Source organism: Loxodonta africana, chromosome 23 (genome assembly GCF_030014295.1).
Source record: "Loxodonta africana isolate mLoxAfr1 chromosome 23, mLoxAfr1.hap2, whole genome shotgun sequence".
Lineage (NCBI taxonomy): Eukaryota > Metazoa > Chordata > Mammalia > Proboscidea > Elephantidae > Loxodonta > Loxodonta africana.
In genome coordinates this window covers 14,760,875-14,780,882 of record NC_087364.1, presented here as the reverse complement: position 1 = coordinate 14,780,882, position 20,008 = coordinate 14,760,875, and the positions used below count along the sequence as shown (strand labels likewise).

General features: G+C 37.3%; 1 protein-coding gene across 10 annotated transcripts in view; it reads left to right on the top strand.

Moving 5' to 3' along the window:
* PCCA (propionyl-CoA carboxylase subunit alpha) overlaps positions 1 to 20,008 on the top strand; it is a 535,620-nt gene that overhangs the window by 323,295 nt on the left and 192,317 nt on the right. For all 10 annotated transcript variants that reach the window (XM_064275261.1, XM_064275259.1, XM_064275262.1 and 7 more), the window contains one exon: positions 5,966 to 6,076. In XM_064275261.1, coding sequence (XP_064131331.1) covers positions 5,966 to 6,076 — 111 coding nt within the window. The remainder of the gene's footprint in view (positions 1 to 5,965; positions 6,077 to 20,008) is intronic.

Genomic DNA, 20,008 nt, shown 5'->3' with positions numbered 1-20,008 from the left:
GCGTTCTCCTCAGGTTCTGGAGTTGTGAGTAGGCTGTGTGGCTGGCTGCTTCTCCATGAGGAAACTGTGGCCAAACACTAGTACCAGCCCACCGCCACCGCTCCTGGAGTGGTCCCTGAGGGTTCCGTGTGATTCACGTCCATTAGCTCCTCTCCCCTTCTGAACCGTCTCTTCCTCCCCCTGCCCCTCAGTTCATTTTCTTAGCGTTCCTTTGAAGCTCAGGGCTCCCAGCTTGTCACAGATGTACTCGTTTCACTTGTTTTTTCGGGTCTTTGTTGTAAAGAGGGCTCACCGGAAGTGTCTTGTCTATCTGCTATCTTGGCTCCCCCGCGGTATTTTTTTTTGAACATATCTTTCCTGTTTCACATACTTTAGTTCTTAGATAAAGTAAAATCTGTCTATGGACAATAAAACTCTTAGCCAACCCTGTCTTTTTTTTTTTAATTATTTTTTGTGCTTTAAGTGAAAGTTTACAAATCAAGACAGTCTCTCATAGAAAAAGTTATACACATCTTGGTAGGTACTCCTAGCTGCTCTCCCCTAATGAGACAGCAGATTGCTCTTCTCCATCCTGTATTTCCCGTGTCCATTCAACCAGCTTCTGTCCCCTTCTTCCTTTTCATCTCACCTCCAGACGGGAGTTGCCCATAGTCTCACGTGTCTACTTGAGCCAAGAAGCTCACCCCTCACCAGTACCATTGTCTGTCTTATAGTCCAGTCCAATCCCTGTCTGAAGAGTTGGCTTTGGGAATGGTTCTAGTCTTGGGCTAACAAAGGGTCTGGGGACCATGACCTCTGGGGTCCCTGTAGTCTCAATCAGACCATTAAGTCTGGTCTCTTTACAAGAATTTGAGATCTGTATTTCACAGTTCTCCTGCTCCTCCAGGGATTCTCTGTTGTGTTCCCTGTCAGGGCAGTCATTGGTGGTAGCCAGGCACCACCTAGTTCTTCCGGTCTCACGCTGATGTAGTCTCTGGTTTATATGGCCATTTCTGTCTCTTGGGCACATCTTTACCATATGTCTTTGGTGTTCTTCCTTCTTCTTTGCTCCAGGTGAGTTGAGATCAATTGATGCATCTTTGATGGCCGCTCGCTAGCATTTAAGACCCCAGACGCCATTCACCAAAGTGGGATGTAGAACGTTTTCTTAATACATTTTGTTAAGCCATTTGACCTAGAGGTTTCTAAAACCATGGTTCCCAAACGCCTGTCCCTGCTACTCTGACCTTCAAAATGTTAACCAAACCCATTTGACTTTTCAGCCCCATCTGGCTCCTTTCTCTCCTTTGCGTGTATACGTTTTGGTCATAGTGTCCTTCTGTCACTTCTCTTCATAGATATACTGTGGCATTTATTCACTTTTCACAACAATGAGTTCTTAAATATTTAAGTTTTTCCATAATATTACCCAAACCTCAGCTACCCATCTCTGTGTCCTTTGGTGTCTTCCTTTGTTTTCTATCCCAGCATGAAATCTTTCATTTCCTATGCATATGAACCTCTAACAAACCATATCTCTTTTCTTCTTCACAACTGCTATAGTTTTGTCTGTTCGTTAAGCATTTGACAAAGGGATTCATTTCATTTTTATAGCCTGAATTTTTATAACGAGTCTTAAATTCTTGCCTACCTAGTTTGTCTAAGTTTCCTAGCATAATGCCTTCAATTGTTCATTTTCATATATCCAAATGTAAACTAAAATTTAAGTATTTGCCACATTTTTGCAATGATTTATTAGATATAGTGGCACCATCGAAACTTTTTTCCTCCTAGAAATGTACTTAATTATGAAAACTCTTAGGTACATTGGTTATTGAATATGGGCTAAGTCATTACCTGCCAAGCAAGGTTGAGAATTGTGCATTTGTCATGGACATGTAGTATAAAAGGTATTTATCACAGCATCATCTATATATGATAACTTCTTCCACTGGATGTTTGCATAGCTAAAGGAGTAGTATTAATGTTTGAAGTTTAGATCTTTCTCTAAATGTTCATAGGTAGTTGAATAGACTGGGAATTGGTTTTTATAAAAATGTAGGCATGTTGTATCTCCTGAGTGAGGAATAGAGATGCTCAGAATTTTGTAAATGGTGGCTAATGTGACCTAGTATAAAGAGTTATGTAGAAAAATGCCTGGAAGATGTATTAAGCTATTATCATTGATTAGCTTAGAGGTGGGAGATCACACTGAAGAGATATCCTTCCCCCTTCTCCATATACACATGTTAGTTAGGGTACAGGGTATGCTGTTGTAACAAAGATTCCCAAATCAGATAGTAATTTTTCTACCCCTGATGTAACAGTCTGGCTGATCCATGTTGATGGGCCAGTTCTGCTTCATGAGATTATTTTCATGAGATATTTCATCTTGTTGCTCTACTTCTACTTGGTCAAAGCTGAATTCCTGCCATATCAGGAAGCCCAGAGGAGGAAGGCAAGAAAGGAAGTGAAGGCAAGCAATTTCCTTTAAAGAAGATGAGATAGGAGTTGGATACATCACTTTAACTTACATTCCGTTGTCTAGAAATTAGTCAGTTTGTTGTGTCTAGCTATAAGACATTTGAGGAAATGGAGTCTGTAAATGGGTGGTTTTGTGTCCGGCTAAAAACCTATTACTATGGAAAAGAAAAGAAGAGTGGGTTTTAGGAGAAACTGGTAGTCTGTCACAATTTGAATTTTGTATATGTATTACTTGCATATTTTTTAATATGCTAAAGCTTAGGTAAATTATTCAGTGTCTGTGTATCACAATTTTCTTATTTTTAGCTCCCTTTTTTATTCATTGGGATTTTCTTAATCCATAACTTCTTACTGAAAATTTCCCAAAGCAGGTACCATATTGTGTGCTCTTATCTTCCTTCTCGTAATATCTAGCTGTAAGTGTAGAATACATGCTCATAGATACAGGTTAGTTTGCTCAGAATATTAACGTTATTAATACTTTATAGCAGATGTTAGCAAACTTTTCTGTAAAGGGCCAGATAGTAAATATTTTATCTTTGCGGATTATACGGTCTTTGTTGCTTCTACTCAGCACTATTAGAGCATGAACACAGCCACAGAAAAACACGTAAAGACGTGAGAATGGGTGCGTTCAAATAAAACTTTATTTACTAAAATAGGTAGCAGACCACATTTGGCCCACAGGCCATAGTTTGCCTACTTCTGCCTTATAGTGTGAATATACCCTCTAGATAGAAACAGGTGTAAAATTAGATTTATGGAGCTCCATTCTTACAGAACATGAGAATGGAAGTTAGGGAGGTCAATACTGAGGCTTCCGATGCAATACAGCTTTGTCTGACGTTTGTTATCTACGTGAGGACTTAATGGCCTGTGTTTTCCCTATACAAAAAGGTAATAATGAGCATAATAATAACATACCTTTTTAAGTGCCTGTCATTGCACTAAGCATTGTCTCAATTGAGCATCATGATAATCATGCAGAGTAGATTTTGTTATCATCACCCTTTTTCAATGAGGAAACTAAAACTTGGAGATGTTAAAACCACTTAAGAGGCAGGTCTGATACTTGAACTTGAGTGTCTGGTTCTGGCACCTATGCTTTGCTTACATTATATTTTATCTTATAGAAGTGAGAATTTTGTGAGACTTGAATGGCAAGATCAGGAACCAGGCTTTGTAGATTTATTGTGCAGCAGATTAGAAGCGTGTAGAAGTGGGCTAAGGAGACTGAAAGGAATTAACAAACCTCGCCATTTGCTTACACTGTTTTGCTCCAGTCACCCTGCTCTCCTTACGGAACCTTGGTCTAACTCACACTTTCCCTGGATTCGAAATGCCTTCTCACATCACCTTTTATTTCCATTATCAACTTTGTAATTTGGAAGATCAGGATCAGATACCTCCTTCTGTGTAAAACTTTTTTGTATCCTACAACTTTCTCAATACTTTTTATTTCTGTCAGTTACCAGTAGTTTGAAGTAGTCATTGTGTCCTAGGCTCAATTTCTTCTTGATTATGTGCTTTTTTTTTTTTTTAAACATTTAAAGTGTGCAATTTAATGAGTTTTGCCATATAGGTGATAACCTATGAAACCATCACCACTATCAAGATGCTGAACATTTCCACCACCTCCAAAGTTTTCTCATTCCTCTTTGCCATTCATTCTCCCTCTGCCCCTGTGTTCCTACAGCCGTGTGGTCTGCCTGCTGTCACTGTAGGTGGGCTTGCATTTTATAAAATTTCGTATTAATGGACTCAAGCAGTCTGCATTATTTTCATCTTGCTTCTTTAATTGAGCATAAATATTTTTTATTATGCTAAAATAGATATCACAATAAAAACTTGCTGCTTCAACCAGTCTTTAGTGTGCAGTTCAGTGAGTTAATCACATTCAGCGTAATTATTTTGAGATTCATCCTCGTTTCACCTGTTAGTCGTTCGTTTCTTTTCATAGCTGAGTAGAATTCCGTGGTATGGAAAGACGGCATTATGTTTATCCATTCACCCGTCGATGGGTATTCAGGTTTGTCTCTAGTTTTTGTTTATTGCTAATAAAGCTTCCATTAACATTTGTTTACAAATCTTTGTATGGATATATGTTTTTATTTAACTTGGGTAAATACTTAGGCGTGAAATGGCTGGGTCATATGACGAGTACGTATTTAATTTTTTCAGAGGCTGCCGACCTGTCCAAAGTGGTTGTGCTGTTTTATTTTCCCGCCACAGTGTGTGACAGTTTCGGTTGTTCCGCAGGCCCGTCGTCACTTGGTGTTATCAGTCCTTTCACTTTTCGCCACTTAACTTGGTGTGTAAGGCTATCTCATTGTACTTCTCTGATGCTAATTGTCTTAGCTTCTTAATGCTGCTATGACAGAAATGCCACAAGTAGTGGCTTCAACCAACAGAAATGTATTTTCTCACAGTTTAGGAGGCGAGAAGCCTGAATCCAGGGTACGAGCTCCAGGGGAAGGCTCTCAGTGTCTGCTCTGGGGGAAGATCCTTGTCTCAGCTTCTCTAGCCAGCCATCTTTGGCGTTGAGCTTGTAGACTGATTTGCCTCCTTGGTCTTCGGATAGTGTTAGTACTCTCCCACCCCCCCCCCCATCTGTCTTCTTCTGTGCTGAGTCTGCTCTTTTATATCTTAAGACATACCCTACATGGATATGGCCTCATTAACCCAACAAAACCCATATTCCCAAATGGGATTGTATCCACAGGTATAGTGGTTAGAATTTACAATACGTGTTTTGGAGGGACACAGTTCAATCCATAGCAATAATGATATTGAACACCTTTTCATGTGCTTACTGGCCATTGGTGTATCTTCTTTTGTGAAATGTCTGTTCAAATCTTTTGCCCATTTTTTTCATTGGTTTCTAAGGGTTTTTTATATATTCTGGATACAAGTTCTTTGATATATGTGTTGTGAATATTTTCTCTCAGTCTAACTTGCCATGTGATTTTCTTATCTGTGTCGTTTGAAGAGCAGGCATTAAAAAAATTTTTTTGATGACATATAATTTGTTTTCTTTTTATGGTTTATGGTTTTTGTGTACTGCCTAAGAATCTGCTGCCTGTCCTTCCCCACAGTCACAGAAGTTTTTCTCCTATATTTTCTCTAGAAGTTTTGTAGTTTCAGGTTTTACGTTTAGTTTTGTGATCCACTTTGAGTTAATTTTTGTGTATGGTGAGTTAGATCTGAGGCTCATTCCCTCTGCCCCCCCATGGATATTCAGTTGCTCTACCATTATTTATGGAAAGAAAAGACATTTATTTTCCCCATTCAATTACCTGGGAAATCACAAGCTTTTAAAGCTTCATTTCGTGCTTTACTACTACCTGAATTCCAGGTGTTTTTGTTGTTACTTGAGGTAAGTAATCTTGCGTGGTTCTTTCTAGATCATAGAACATCGATGAAAAAGCTTTCCGGATTATAAGAATTAGATTTTTTTAACTTATTTTTCTCCCATTTAATCTGATAATCATTATATTTTTAGGTGTTACACATAATATTTGTTTACTTCGAGAGGTGATAACCCACTCACGTTTTATAAAAGGAGACATCAACACTAAATTTCTTTCTGAAGTCTATCCCGATGGCTTTACAGGTTTGTATGCATTGAAATATTTTAATGTGTTGAAGTTATTATGTGTATATTTTATCATAATGTACATTTTTTTAATTTTGAAATGAAGACTTTGCCCTGTATTATATTTATTAATATATTTAGAGTATCATTGACTATTGACATTCATAATTTTAAGTATTCATGAGTGACTCAGATATATCATGAATTTGATAATCTGTTCCTTTGTTGAATGAGGAATTCAACTATGTGGAATATTCTTTGTATTAAGTGTTTTGGAACAATGCATATAGGCAGAACATTAGCGTACCTGGTTTTCTGGTTTCTGAGAGTCAATGATACTGGTATATACAGAAACTCTTCTTGCGTGATAAAAACTGTATCTTCATGAAAAATTGCTCTGAAAATTTCAGAAAACTAGATGTTAACTGTATTAGTGAAAATGGTAATGTCTAAGAAAGTGATGGTTTTTCATTTTAAAAATGACACTTTGGATAAATGAAAGAGTAACATGTGAAATTTAGCACCTGATTTCGATCTGTTTTATGAATATTGTTGTTACTTGCCATTGAGTCTATTCTGACTCATGGCGACTGCATGTGTGTGGAGTAGCACTGCTCCATAGGGTGTTCAAGGCCGCAATCTTTTGGAAGCAGACCCACAGGCCTTCCTTTGAGGTGCCTCTGGGTGAGTTTGAACCACCCACTTTCGATTAGTAGCCCAGAACTTAACTGTTTGTGCCACCCAGGCATCCCATTTTATTAATACATATGTGTTATTTTAGAAAAAAGGCAAAGTTATCAGCGAATGTGTTGAGGAAGTAGAAAAATTCTCATCAAGTGAAAAATAGAGTAGTGAGTATTGAAGACATAGTCAACGTGTGATATTAGGAAAATTACAGGATTTATGTGAGGCTCAGTAGAAATTCAGGTGAAAGCCAGAAGCCCCTATATACATTCTGCACTACTGAACTTGGGATATATGAAGGTTAGATATTCCCTTACAAATTTCAAGTGCTTTCTATATCAGTTTAAAGTGCTTTAATACATGAAATGACTCACATAGGCATATTAGGAGCTATATATATACTCAGGTCAGCTTTATGTAGTTGTGCTGCTACATGCATTTACAAAGTAATTTCTCACCTCAGAATTCGCAATACATGGTTACCATAAGACCAACTGGAGATAGCTGATATGAACATGCTTTCAAAACTTTAGTGTTACAGGGTTTTATCAGTGATACCAAGGGAAATGAAGAACGTCTTCTATTTGTGATCTTAAAATGAAAACTAATGAAACATCAGATTCCTTTTTCTGAAATTTTGAATTTCTAAAAATATAAAATTAAACACAACCTTAACATGATTGAAATTTTATTCTTGTGTGATTATTAATATCTCTCGGTTTCATGAAGCCAGAAACCATTTAGTTTATTGCTTTTTTATTGTATTCCTAGAAACTAAAACTTAATAGATACAATAATTGTTTGTTGAATTAATAACAGGAATCTTATCCATAGTATTGGTGAGAAGGGATTACCTTGGATATCTATACATGTACCCAGGTAACCAGTTTACTCTATTATGAACTTAACATTTTGGCCTTTTGTCCTTTCTAAAGTTTTAATTAAAAATTGTAGCAAGCTGTGAAATGGACTCTCAAGATTTCCATATGATTTTATGTCTGCTTCACTTATGTTTCTATGAAAGTGATATGAAACAGAAAGGAGAAGGAGAAAACAGCTGAAAACTTCAGTGAGCCTTCGTAACAAACTTTGTATGTGTATGGGGTATTTCATATACGTACACATTTATATATGTGTGTATATATCCAAAAACCAAACCAAACCCACCGCCGACAAGTCGATTCCGACCTTATCGACCCTGTAGGACAGGGTAGAACTACCCCATAGAGTTTCCAAGAAGCGCCTGGCACATTTGAACTGCCGACCTCTTGGTTAGCAGCCGTAGCACTTAACCGCTATGCTACCAGGGTTTTCATGTGTATATATAGGTATATAAAAAACACACGTGTACATACACGCACACGTATATCTCTGTGTGTATGTATATATGCTCATATGGTAAAATGTCACATAATATTAGAAAATGTGGCATTTAAATTTTCTAATTGGGGTTAATTACTATGTGCGGTACATTTAGCAACAATAGAAAAATCTTCAAATTCTCTAGAGAAGGGAATCCGCTTAAAACTCAGAAATTTACTTAAAATCTAAATATTGTAATGTGATACATTTAATATATTTCTTTTTGGGTAGGTAATTATCAGCATGGACACCATAATTTATTTCTTATGTATATACCAGATAGGAACATGATTTTTTTTTTTTATTGCCATAAATTGTTAGACGGGCCTTCATTTGACGTGTAAGAAATATAAAGTCTAGAACAACTGATAAGGCCAAATGTCCAGTAAAATAAGCCAGGGATTGAACCTAGGGTTTTGAATTCCTGTTTCCTGTTTTAGTACTCTTTCAACTGCGCCAGGATTCACATTCATAAATAATAAAAGTTCCAATCAAGGTGTGCTATATATTGTTATACTCTCTATAAGGACTTCAAATTTACATACCTCTAACTGCCATTCTTAATGTCTAAACCCTGGTAGCATAGTGGTTAAGCGCTACAGCTGCTAACTTAAAAGGTTGGCAGTTCAAATCCACCAGGCACTCCTTGGAAACCATGTGGGGCAGTTCTACTCTGTCGTATGGGGTCGCTATGAGTTGAAATCGACTCGATGGCAGTGGGTTTGGTTTTTGGTTTTGAACCTCTTATTTTAGTCCCTCGTGTTATTTTCACATCAACTCTTTTCAGAATGGCTACTCTCTCCTGTTCTTTTTCTTGAGATTACTCTTCTTCTACTTTTCAATTTTTCCCCATAGCGGGTCTTAGATATATTAAACTGTATCAACTTTGACTGCTTGATACATGTGCCTGAAAGAGACAGCAGGAAGTGGCAACTAAAGCTAATCTAGGATCTTCTTCATATGTTTGAGGCTGGGTCATTTTGCTGTTTTGGAATTACCCATCTGCTTCCCATTTGTCTAGCTAGCCTAGGCACTCTTTCTAGGCAAGTGCCCGTTTTTATGACAGCATTAAATTTTTCTAATATATATGTTTATTATCCAAAATTCTAATTTATTTATAGACTAGGCCAGTTTTCTACCATGTCTGTCAGTTTTGTCGTACTGTGGTGGCTTGCGTATTATATCATGCTGGAAGCTATGCCACTGGTATTTCAAATATCAGCACGGTCACCCATCATGGACAGATTCCAGCAGAGTTTCCATACTAAGACAGACTAGGAGGAAGGACCTGGTGGTCTACTTCTGAAAAAAATTGGCCAGTGAAAACCTTATGAATAGCAGAGGAACAATGTCTGATACACTGCTGGAAGATGAGCCCCTCAGGCAGGAAGGCATTCAAAATAAAACGGGGGAAGAGCTGTCTCCTCAAAGTAGTATCGACCTTAATGACATGGATGGAATAAAGCTTTTGGAACCTTCATTTGCTGATGTGGCATGACTCAAAATGAGAAAAAACAGCTGCAGACATTCATTTAAGTATTAAAAAGCAAAGATGTCACTTTGAGGACTAAGGTGTGCCTGAGCCACGCCGTGGTATTTTCAATCAGCTCATACGCATGTGAAAGCTAGACAGTGAATAAGGATAACTGAAGAAGAATTGATGCCTTTGAATCATGGTATTGGCAAAGAATATTGAATATATCATGTACTGCCAGAAGAACGAACAGATCTGTCTTGGAAGAAGTACAGTCAGAATGCTCCTTAGAAATGTAAATGAATGGTGAGACTTCATCTCACATACTTTGGACATGTTATCAGGAGGTACTAGTCCCTGGAGAAGGACATCATGCATGGTAAAGTAGAGGGTCGGTGAAAAAGAGGAAGACCCTCAATGAGATGGATTAGCACGGTGGCTGCAGCGATGGGCTCAAACATAGCAATGATCGTGAGGATGGTGCAGGACTAGGTGGTGTTTTATTCTGTTGTACATAGGGTCGGTATGAGTCAGAATGGAGTTGATGGTACCTAGCAATAACGGACAGTTTTCCTAAAGAGTCTTAGATTTGAACATTGAAATGGTTTTGTCTAAAGTTAAATAGGATACACAAGAATTTGTTCTTCTTGTCAACTTGCTAAATTCTGATGTTGAAAATTTATTTTCCTTTGATTCTGAAAAATAAACAGAAAATGAGGAAGAAGATATTTTGATTCTGAAATGGAAGGAAAATGAAGAACACTATATTTTCGGTTGGCCTATAGTGAACATTTTGGACTTACTTTTCTGCTATCTTGCTAACCTTAGCCTCCAGTCCCATAAAAAGAAGTTTTCAGAATTCTCTTCTCTTCTGAAAAGTTACAAATTTCTGATAAAAACTTGATTCAGCACAGGAAGTATGCCATTATTTACACTTCTCTTTTCCTACTGACTTTAGTCAAGTATTTTATACCTTTATAAGTTGTAATATGATATTTTGACTGAGCTGTGACCTTTAAAAATTCACTATTTAAAGCCACTAAACATATAATTGGTGTAGGCTGTAGAAGGAAATCAAAGATAAATAATTTCTTTTCCCTGCCCTTAAGAAGTTTACATCTTAAGATAAATAAACATGTAAAGAACTAAGTACATACAGGACAGGGTAAAATAAGTGCTAAATAAAGATATAAGATATAAGCAAAATGTGTTGAGAGCAGAGAAAGAAGAAATCAATTTTGATTTAGGAAATTGAGACAGGATTCAAGGACTAGGTAAGGTTGAGATTATTGTGAAACTTCTTTAAGGGTCCTGTGTATTGGGCCTGTACTATCCTCATGAGAGCCATTGTGTGTATCTCTTCCTAATCCATTTTTCGTGATACAACATTGGTAGTTTCAAATCAGACATGGAGGACATGGGCAAATGTGACACACCGGGCTTCTCTTCTAAGCTCTCCCCCTCCATCAGTTGGTTGCCCACTTACTAGCAGACCACTGACCCTAATCCTTTGACCTGATTATTGAGAATAAACAGAGCCATGAGTGTACAAAGGAAAAGGATTAGCCATCTAGGGAGGAAGACCAAAAACAATCACCGAGGACAGGTGGCAGATGACTGTGCTTACTGAAAAATAGTAAGAGGCACTTGAGGATATTAAATTAGAAGAGAAAGTTTCCATTGAATTAAAAAGAGTGATTTAAAAAAATATATATATAAAACATTTTAGCTTTCAAAGTGAAAGAATGGTTTCTACTAAGAACCAAATTTGTGACTCAAAGGAATAAATGGAAGAAGTATCTCAAAGTACGTAGCAAAAAGGCATGAGGAAAATAATAAGAGATGTGGAGGGAAGATCCAAGAGATTTTCACATGTAAAAAGATAATAGAGGTTTCACAAAAAGAAAAGTAGACAAAGGAAAGATAACTTTAAAAGAAATAATAGGGGAGTTGGTTTTCACTGTTCTTAGGAAAGCTTTAATGTGTTGGAAAGACTCATTGACTTTCAGATAGGATTAATAAAACAGAACAATTCCTCTAGACATCAAGAACAAAAAAAAATTTTTTTTAATTTTTTCTTCTAGAAAGAAAACCAAACCAAATGCAAATAAAGTAGAATCCGAGAATTTTCAGACTACAGCATAGAAAAGACCCTGGCTTAGGAATATTATACCCAACTAAAATATCCTTTATTTTTCAATATGAAAAATAGGTATTTTAAAATAAGTAAGGATTCAGAGAACATATCACAAGTATACCTTTTTTGAGGAGATTACTGAGGAAAGTACTTTTTATAACTTTCAGGTAAAGATGATAGCTTAAATATGCACATTTTCTTCTCAGCTCAAAATCTACCAAACTTGAGGTCTTTTTTTTGTTTTGTTTTTTAGGGGCACAAACCCACAATGAAAAAGAGAGGAAAAAGTATTTTGGAAAATGAAAAGCTGAAAGATCAATTTTAATTGATTTAGCTACTGAAGAAAGCTGAATCTTAAACTGGCAGTAGGAAAAACAGAGATGTTTCTTGGTATCACTGCAGAACCTTTTAAAAGTCTCAGTAACTATCAGCTGTAGACCCCTTGAGAAATGCCTAAAAGCTGAACTATTGGTTGAGAATCTCTGCAAGAATTTCTTCATACCCCTCCCTCATTCTTCAGAACTAATTGACTTTCTCTGTCCCATCCTGTCAAAAGTGAAGAGGATAAAATAATCTCTGGACTGGGGGACACCAGGAGAGAGGATTGAGTGAACATGGACATACATCCTGAATATTGTGACAACCCCTCCCCCCAAACTTTGTTTCCCACTTAGTTCCCATAATGCTGGCAGCAGATGTGTATTCTCATGCACAGTAGAAGAATATCCTTTCTGAGAAATCTAAGCAGTCCTAGAGACATTACCTAAAGATTCCCCAACAAAATGATCATACCTTGTTACCCTTTAAATGAAGCCAACAATCTGCAAAGCCACACCCCACAGAGCAAACATACATCAGAAAACCTATCAGCATTATTTAATACAACACCAAATTTAAAGGGAGCCACCATATAACTATTGAAAATAGATGACAAGACCTTCTAGGTAAAACAGATCAGGCTTATTAGAGAATGAATCATACAGGTTAAGGTGGATAATAAACCAGAATAAAACAAAACCAGTTAGTTGTGTGTTGAGTCAGTTCCCACTCATGGTGACCCTATTTGTGTCAGAGTAGAATTATACTCCATAAGTTTTCAGTGGTTGATTTTTTTGGAAGTAGATTACTAGGCATTTTTTTCACGGCACCTCGGGTTGATTCCAACCTCCAGCCTTTCAGTTAGCAGTTGAGCGTATTAACCATTTGCATCATTCAGGGACTTGAAGATGAATAATAGCATCAGGTTCATACTGGTATATCACAAAGCTTGTAGACGTTACTAAATAAATATGACCACAAGTAACTACTGGCTTAGTGAACAAAGAAGGGAGATCATAAACATTCAGGATTTGATGATTTTGTCCCCAGAGAGGTTAAGAAGGTAAGGGTTAATTGTGAGGAGGAAGTTTTTCTCCTTTCAGTCACAAATCTTTATTGAGCCTTTTAGGTCAAAGACAGTCATCCAGACTCTCGGATACAGAGGTTAAACTATTTCAAGAAGTCTGTGCCATTTTAAACCAAGAGCTGCACTTTTTTCCAGCCATGTCTTCACCAAAGAGCCATTTGCTTCCTGACTCATTGACATTTCAATACAGGCCATAAGCTTTAATGTTGTGAAGGTTTGAGAAAACCTTAGAATGCCATCAGGACTAAAGTTCTACTTAGAATAAGTTGAAGCTTTTTCTCCTATTGGAGACTAATTGCTGGTTGAGTACTTGAGCTGCATTTGTCCTGTGTGCTAGGCTAGAGGTTCTCAATCTTTTTGCCTCCACAATATTTGCATTCAGCAGACTTCCATAATAATATTTGTGCATCTTCTCAATTGGGGTTGGAGGAAGAGAAGAAAAAAAGTGTCAGATTGCATAGTTTACATTCACCCTTGGAAAAAGGATGAGAAGAATTGAAAAACATTTAAATACGTACTGTGTCCCAGACAAAGTTCTGGGTGCTTAGGATTTAATAATTTCCTGCCGTCACGGGACTCACATTCTGGTAGGTTAAATATAAGCATGTATTCTCAGTTTCTCTCAAGAGGAAAACTCCTCAAGAGGAAGACTCTGTGTTGAGTTTTACAGATGAGAACTCACTCGGAAAAGTGAATGAAGTAGACTTTACTAGTTTATTAGCCTAGAGCTAGGAATTGGATATAGGTATGTTTGATTCTAACATCAAACTAGCACAGTGCTCCCTAATTCAAGCTACTATACTCTTGCCTAGACTCAGAACAGGCTTTTTATTGGCTTACATACTAACCCTGTTGTACCTTTCCAATTCATTTTTCACGCAGCAGGTGGAGTAAGCTTTAAAACCAAATCAGGTCTTTTCCCTATTTTAAAAGGCTTCAATGGATGAAAGACTAACCAAATTATGGTATATCTATATTGTGGAATACTATTCAGCATTAAAAATGAATGAGCTACTAATACGGGCAGCAACTTGGATGAATCTCAAAATCATGCTAAGTGAAAGAAGAGAGACACAGAAGAATACATACTGTATAGTTTCATTTATGTGAGCTAGAAAAGAATCTAATGTCAGCAGAGCAATGGTTCCTTAGGGCCAGAGTTGAGGAAGGGAAGTTGACTGGAAAGATGTACAAGGAATCAATTTTCTACCTATTTATTGGGCTGATGTTTGTATGGCTGTATGCATTGGTCAAACTCATTAATCTATATGCTTAAAATGAATGCATTTTATTGTCTGTAAACTGTACCACAAAGTTAAAAAAAAACCTGTTAATGGCTACTGATTGTACTTAGAATAAAATCAAAACTCCATATGATGATCTACAAAAAAAATTAGATTCTAGAAAGGTATGAAAATCTTCCCAAGGAAGAAATGGTAATGGAATTACCTGATAAGGAATTCAGAAGACTTATATGTAGGATCCTACAAGAGATTGAGAAAGAGATCAAGGAAAACACAGACAAAACTGGAAGGATTCAATAAAAGAATAAAATGACGAAACAAATAGAAACCATATAAAACAGCAACTAGAAATCCAGAAGATTAATTATAAAATTTCAGAAATAGATAGCTCAATGGAAGGACATTGGAGTAGCATTGAATCAGCAGAAGACAGAATCAGTGACATAGAGGACAAATCCCTTGGCACTAGTTTATTTGGGGGAACAATCAGGAGAGAATGTAGAAAAATGAAGAAAGTCTAAGAGTTACGTGGGACACTATCACAAGGAAGAATTTATACATGATCTGAATTCCAAAGCAGAACCCAAAGACCAAAACCCGTTACCATCAAGTCAATTCTGACTCATAGCAACCTTATAGGACAGAGTAGAACTGCCCCACAGGGTTTCCAAGGAATGACTGGTGAAGAACGAGCTTCTTGGATCAAGTGGCCACACAAGACTATGTTGGCATTTTCTGTCTGGAGGGGAGATGAGAGGGCAGAGGGGGCCAGAAGCTACCCGAAAGGAAATGAGAAGAGAGAGTGGAGGGAAATACTGTGCTATCTCATCAGAGGGAGAGCAATTAGGAGTGTATAGCAAGGTGTATGTGAATTTTTATATGAGAGACTGACCTGATTTGTAAACTTTCACTTAAAGCACAATGAAAATTAATTAAAAAGAAAGAGAGACCCCTGCCCCCCCCCCCCAAAAAAAAAAAGCCGAGAGAATTTTTGAAGATTTGCTGACAGGAAACTTCCCTAACATTGTGAAAGACAAGAAGACAGCCATTTAAGCTCAGGGAGCCCCATACAAGGTAGATTTCACCAAGACATATCATAATCAAACTTTCCAAAACCAAAGACAAAGAATCCTGAGAGCAGCTCAGGAAAAACAAACTCCCTCCTACAAAGCGGAACCAATAAGACTAAGCTCCGATTTCTCAGCAGAAACCAGGTGGGCAAAAAGGCAATGGGATGACGTTTATAAAGCCTTGAAAGAAAAAAAAAGTCAATCTAGAATTATTAGCCAGCAAAATTGTCTGTTAAATATGAAGGTAAAGCTAGGACATTCCCAGATGAACAGAAATTAAAGGAACTTGTAAAAACCAGCCCAACCTTACAAGAAATACTACAGGGAGTTCTTTGGACAGAAAACCAACAACATCAGATAACAATGTGAAATTAATACACATGACAACATCACCCTGATACATACCCACGTAAAGAATTCTCAAAAACAAAATAAAGCTACAAGACTGAAAACAGGAAATCAGAGATGTCAATTTGTAAACTACGACAACTTCAGAATAAGAAGAGGGAATAAATGGTGTAGTTACAGAACTTCCACGTGTAGAGGAAGTCAAGGAGACATCAAGATATAACAGACTGTTTTAAACTTAGGAAGTTAATGTTCATGTTAACCACAAAGAAAACTAGTAAACCTACTCACCAAAATAAAAACGAAGAAAATTATAAAGATACAGATACAAAAATCAACAACAATGAAGAAAATTTGTAAAGAAAACTCAGTACAAAAAAGTAAGCGCAACAAAGAAACTGTCAACACCACAAAAACAAAGAAACAAAACCCACAAAAACTGACAGTAGTAAATTCATACATATTGATAATTGCATTCAATGTAAATGGTTTAAATGCACCATTCAAGAGAAACAGAGTGGCAGACTGGATAAGAAAACATGACCCTACAAGAGAGACACACCTTAGACACAAAGATAAAAATTGGTGAAATATCAAAGGACTGAAAAAATATATCAAGCAAACAGTAACCAGGGAAGAGGAGGATTGGCAATATTAATCTCTGATAAAACAGATTTTAAGGCAAAATTCAGCATAAGAGACAAGGAAAGGCATTACATAATGATTAAAGGGTCAATCCACCAAGAGGACATAATCATAATAAAAATTTACACACCAAGGTAGCTCTAAAATACATAAAACAAACCCTAACAGTATTGAATAGAGAAATAGAGAATTCCTCAATAATTGTAGGAGACTTTAACATACCGCTTTTGATGGAGAGAACAACTAGAAAGAAATTCAGCAGAGATACAGAAGACCTAAGCAACACGATCAACGAACTTGACCTCATAGACATATACAGAACGTTCCACCCAACAGCGGGACAGTACACATTCTTTTCCAATGCACATGGATCATCCTCCAGAATAGATCATATTTTAGACCACAAAGCAAGGCTCAATAAATTAAAAAATATCAAAATTATGTGAAGTATATTCTCTGATCACAACACTATAAAATTAGAAACCAGTAACAGGAAGAACAAATCAAATACACGGAACTGGATAACAGCTTGCTTAAAAACCACTGGGTAATAGAAGAAATTTAAAATGAAATTTAAAAATTCCTAGAGTCAAATAAGAATTAAAACAGAACATATTAAAACCTTTGGGACATAGCAAAAGCAGTACTCAGAGGTTAATTTATGGAAAGAAAAACAAACATCAAAACAGAAAAAAGGGCCAGAATCAATACCATAACCCTACAAGTAGAACAAACAGAAAAAGAGCAAAAAAAAAATGTCCACAGCTACCAGAAGAAAGGAAGTAGTAAAGATTAGAAATAAGGGAAATGGAAAACAGAAAAACAGTTGATAGCCTCAATAAGACTAGAAGTTGGTTCTTTGAAAGGATCGATAAAATCAATAAACCATTGACCAAAATGACAAAAGAAAAGGAGAAGATGCAAATAACTCAAATAAGAAATGAGATGGGTGACATTAGAACCAAATGAAATAAAAAAGAACAATGTTATTAAAAATTACACTTCAAAAAATTTGAAAACCTAGAAGAAACGGGCAGATTTCTAGAAACATGCTACCTACCTACACTAATGCAAATTGAGGTTGAAAATCTTAACAGACCCATAACAGAAGAAGAAATTGAAGAGGTTATTTAAAAAAAAAACACAACAACAACAAAAAACCCCTAGCCAGATGGCTTCACTGGAGATTTCTCCCAAATATTCAGAGAAGAATTGACACTAGTACTATTCAAACTATTCCGGAACATAAATATAGTGGATTGAATTGTGTACCCCCAAAATATATGTCAGCTCGGTTAGGCCATGTGTAGTTGTCCTCCATTTTGTGATTTTCCTAGGTGTTAATACATCATAATCTCTGCCTGTGGCTAAAAGGATTTCTCAGGTCACCTCCCTGATCCAAAAGGGCCTTTCCGTGGGGTGTGGCTCGCACCACCTTTTATCTCTGGAGAGATGAAAGGGAAACATGCAGAGAGTTGGGGACCTCATACCACCAAGAAAGCAGCACCAGGAGCAGAGTGCGTCCTTTAAACACAAGGTCCCTGCACCCGAGAAGCTCCTCGACCAGGATAAGATTGAGGACAGGGACCTTCCTCCAGAGCCGGCAGAGAGAGAAAGCCTTCCCCTAGAGCCGACGCCCTGAATTTGGACTTGTAACCTACTAGACTGTGAGAAAATACATTTCTCTTTGTTAAAGCCATCCACTTGTGGTATTCCAGTTATGGCAGCACTAGATGACTAAGGCAATAAAAAAGGAAGGAATAGGCCCGAATTCATTCTATGGAGCCAGCAAAACCCTAATACCAAAGCCAGGCAAAGGCATCACTAAAAAAGAAAATTATAGACCATTATTCCCCTGTGAATATAGGTGCAAAAATTCACAACAAAATTCTGGCCAACGCAATTCCACAGCACATCAAAAAAATAATACATCATGACCATGTGGGGTTCATATCAGGTATGCAAGGATGGTTCAACATTATAAAGTCAATCAATGTAATCCACCACAAAAATAAAGTAAAGGCAAAGAATCGAATGATCATCTCAATTGATACAGAAAAAGCGTTTGTTAAAGTCCAACACCCATTCTTCCACATGTTTGCCAGCCTTTCAATTATGGTGTTGGCAAAGAATATTGAATATACCATGGGCTGCCAGAAGAACAAACAAATATGTCTTGGAAGAAGTACAGAAGCAAGGATGTCAAGAGTTCATCTCACATACTTTGATCATGTTATCAGGAAGGGAAACCCTGGTGGCGTAGTGGTTAAGTGCTATGGCTGCTAACCAAAAGGTCAGCGGTTTGAATTCCCCGGGTGCTCCTAGGAAACTCTACGGGGCAGTTCTACTCTGTCCTATAGGGTCGCTATGAGTTGGAATCGACTCGATGGCAGTGTGTTATCAGGAGGACCAATCCCTGGAGAAAGACATCATGCTTGGCAAAGTAGAGGGCTAGCAAAAAAGAGGAAGACCCTCAATGAGATGGATGGACAGAGTGGCTGCAACAATGGGCTGAAGCATAACAATGATTCTAAGGATGGCGCAGGACTAGGCAGTGTTTTCTTCTGTTGCGTATGGGGTCGCTGTGGGTTGGAACCGACTTGATGGCACCTAATGAGAACAAACATCCATTCCTGATAAAAACTCCAGTGAAATAGAAGTAGAAGGGAAACTCTTCAACATAATTAAGGGCATATATGCAAAACCAATAGCCACCTTTATTTTCAATAGAATGAGCCTGAAAGCATTACCCTTGAGAATGGGATCCAGACAAGGTTGCCCTTATTACCACTCTTATTCTAGATTATACTCGAAGTCCTAGGTAGAACAATAGGCAAAAAAAAGGGAAATAAAGGGTATCCAACTTGGTAAGAAAGAAGTAAAACTATCCCTATTTGAGGATAGGTTCCTATATATAGAAAGTCCCAGAAATTCCACAGGACAATGACTGGAATTAATAGAAGGATTCAGCAAAGTGGCAGGGTACAAGATCAACATACAAAAATCAATTGGATTCCTCTGCACTAACAAAGAGAACTCTGAGAGGGAAATCAGGAAAACAGTGCCATTTACAATAGCCCCCCAAAAGATGAAAGAAGTAACTGTCTAAAGACTTTGAAATCCTTTAACGGATTTTCGGGTTTTCTACTATTGGAGGTGTTCTGTAGGTCCTAGAAAAGTATTTGTCAGACAGTGCTATGGAAGAAACATTTGGTGTCTTATGGCGGGGAGGAGTCGATCGTCCGCATTGTTTCTCTACTGAAGTTGCTTGAGACATTTTTAGTTTAAAGTAGTAGAACTAAACCGGTCTTTAGCACTCAGTGACAGAAATTCGTTTGCGGTTTAGTCACTGAAACATTCGAGAATCTATTTTAGTATCAGTAAAGAGATTGAAGTTTACATCTGTCATACCAGTTTGCCCTTTTTTAGATGCGATAAAAGACGGTTGCTCTTATTTGGAATCCTCATTTCTCAATATTGTCACTACAGGCAGCGATTTATTAGAGCAGATTAAATCCTGATTCAGCATCTTGCCACTAAAAGCGTACCCATGATGTATTGCCTTTTTTCCCCCTGCTTGT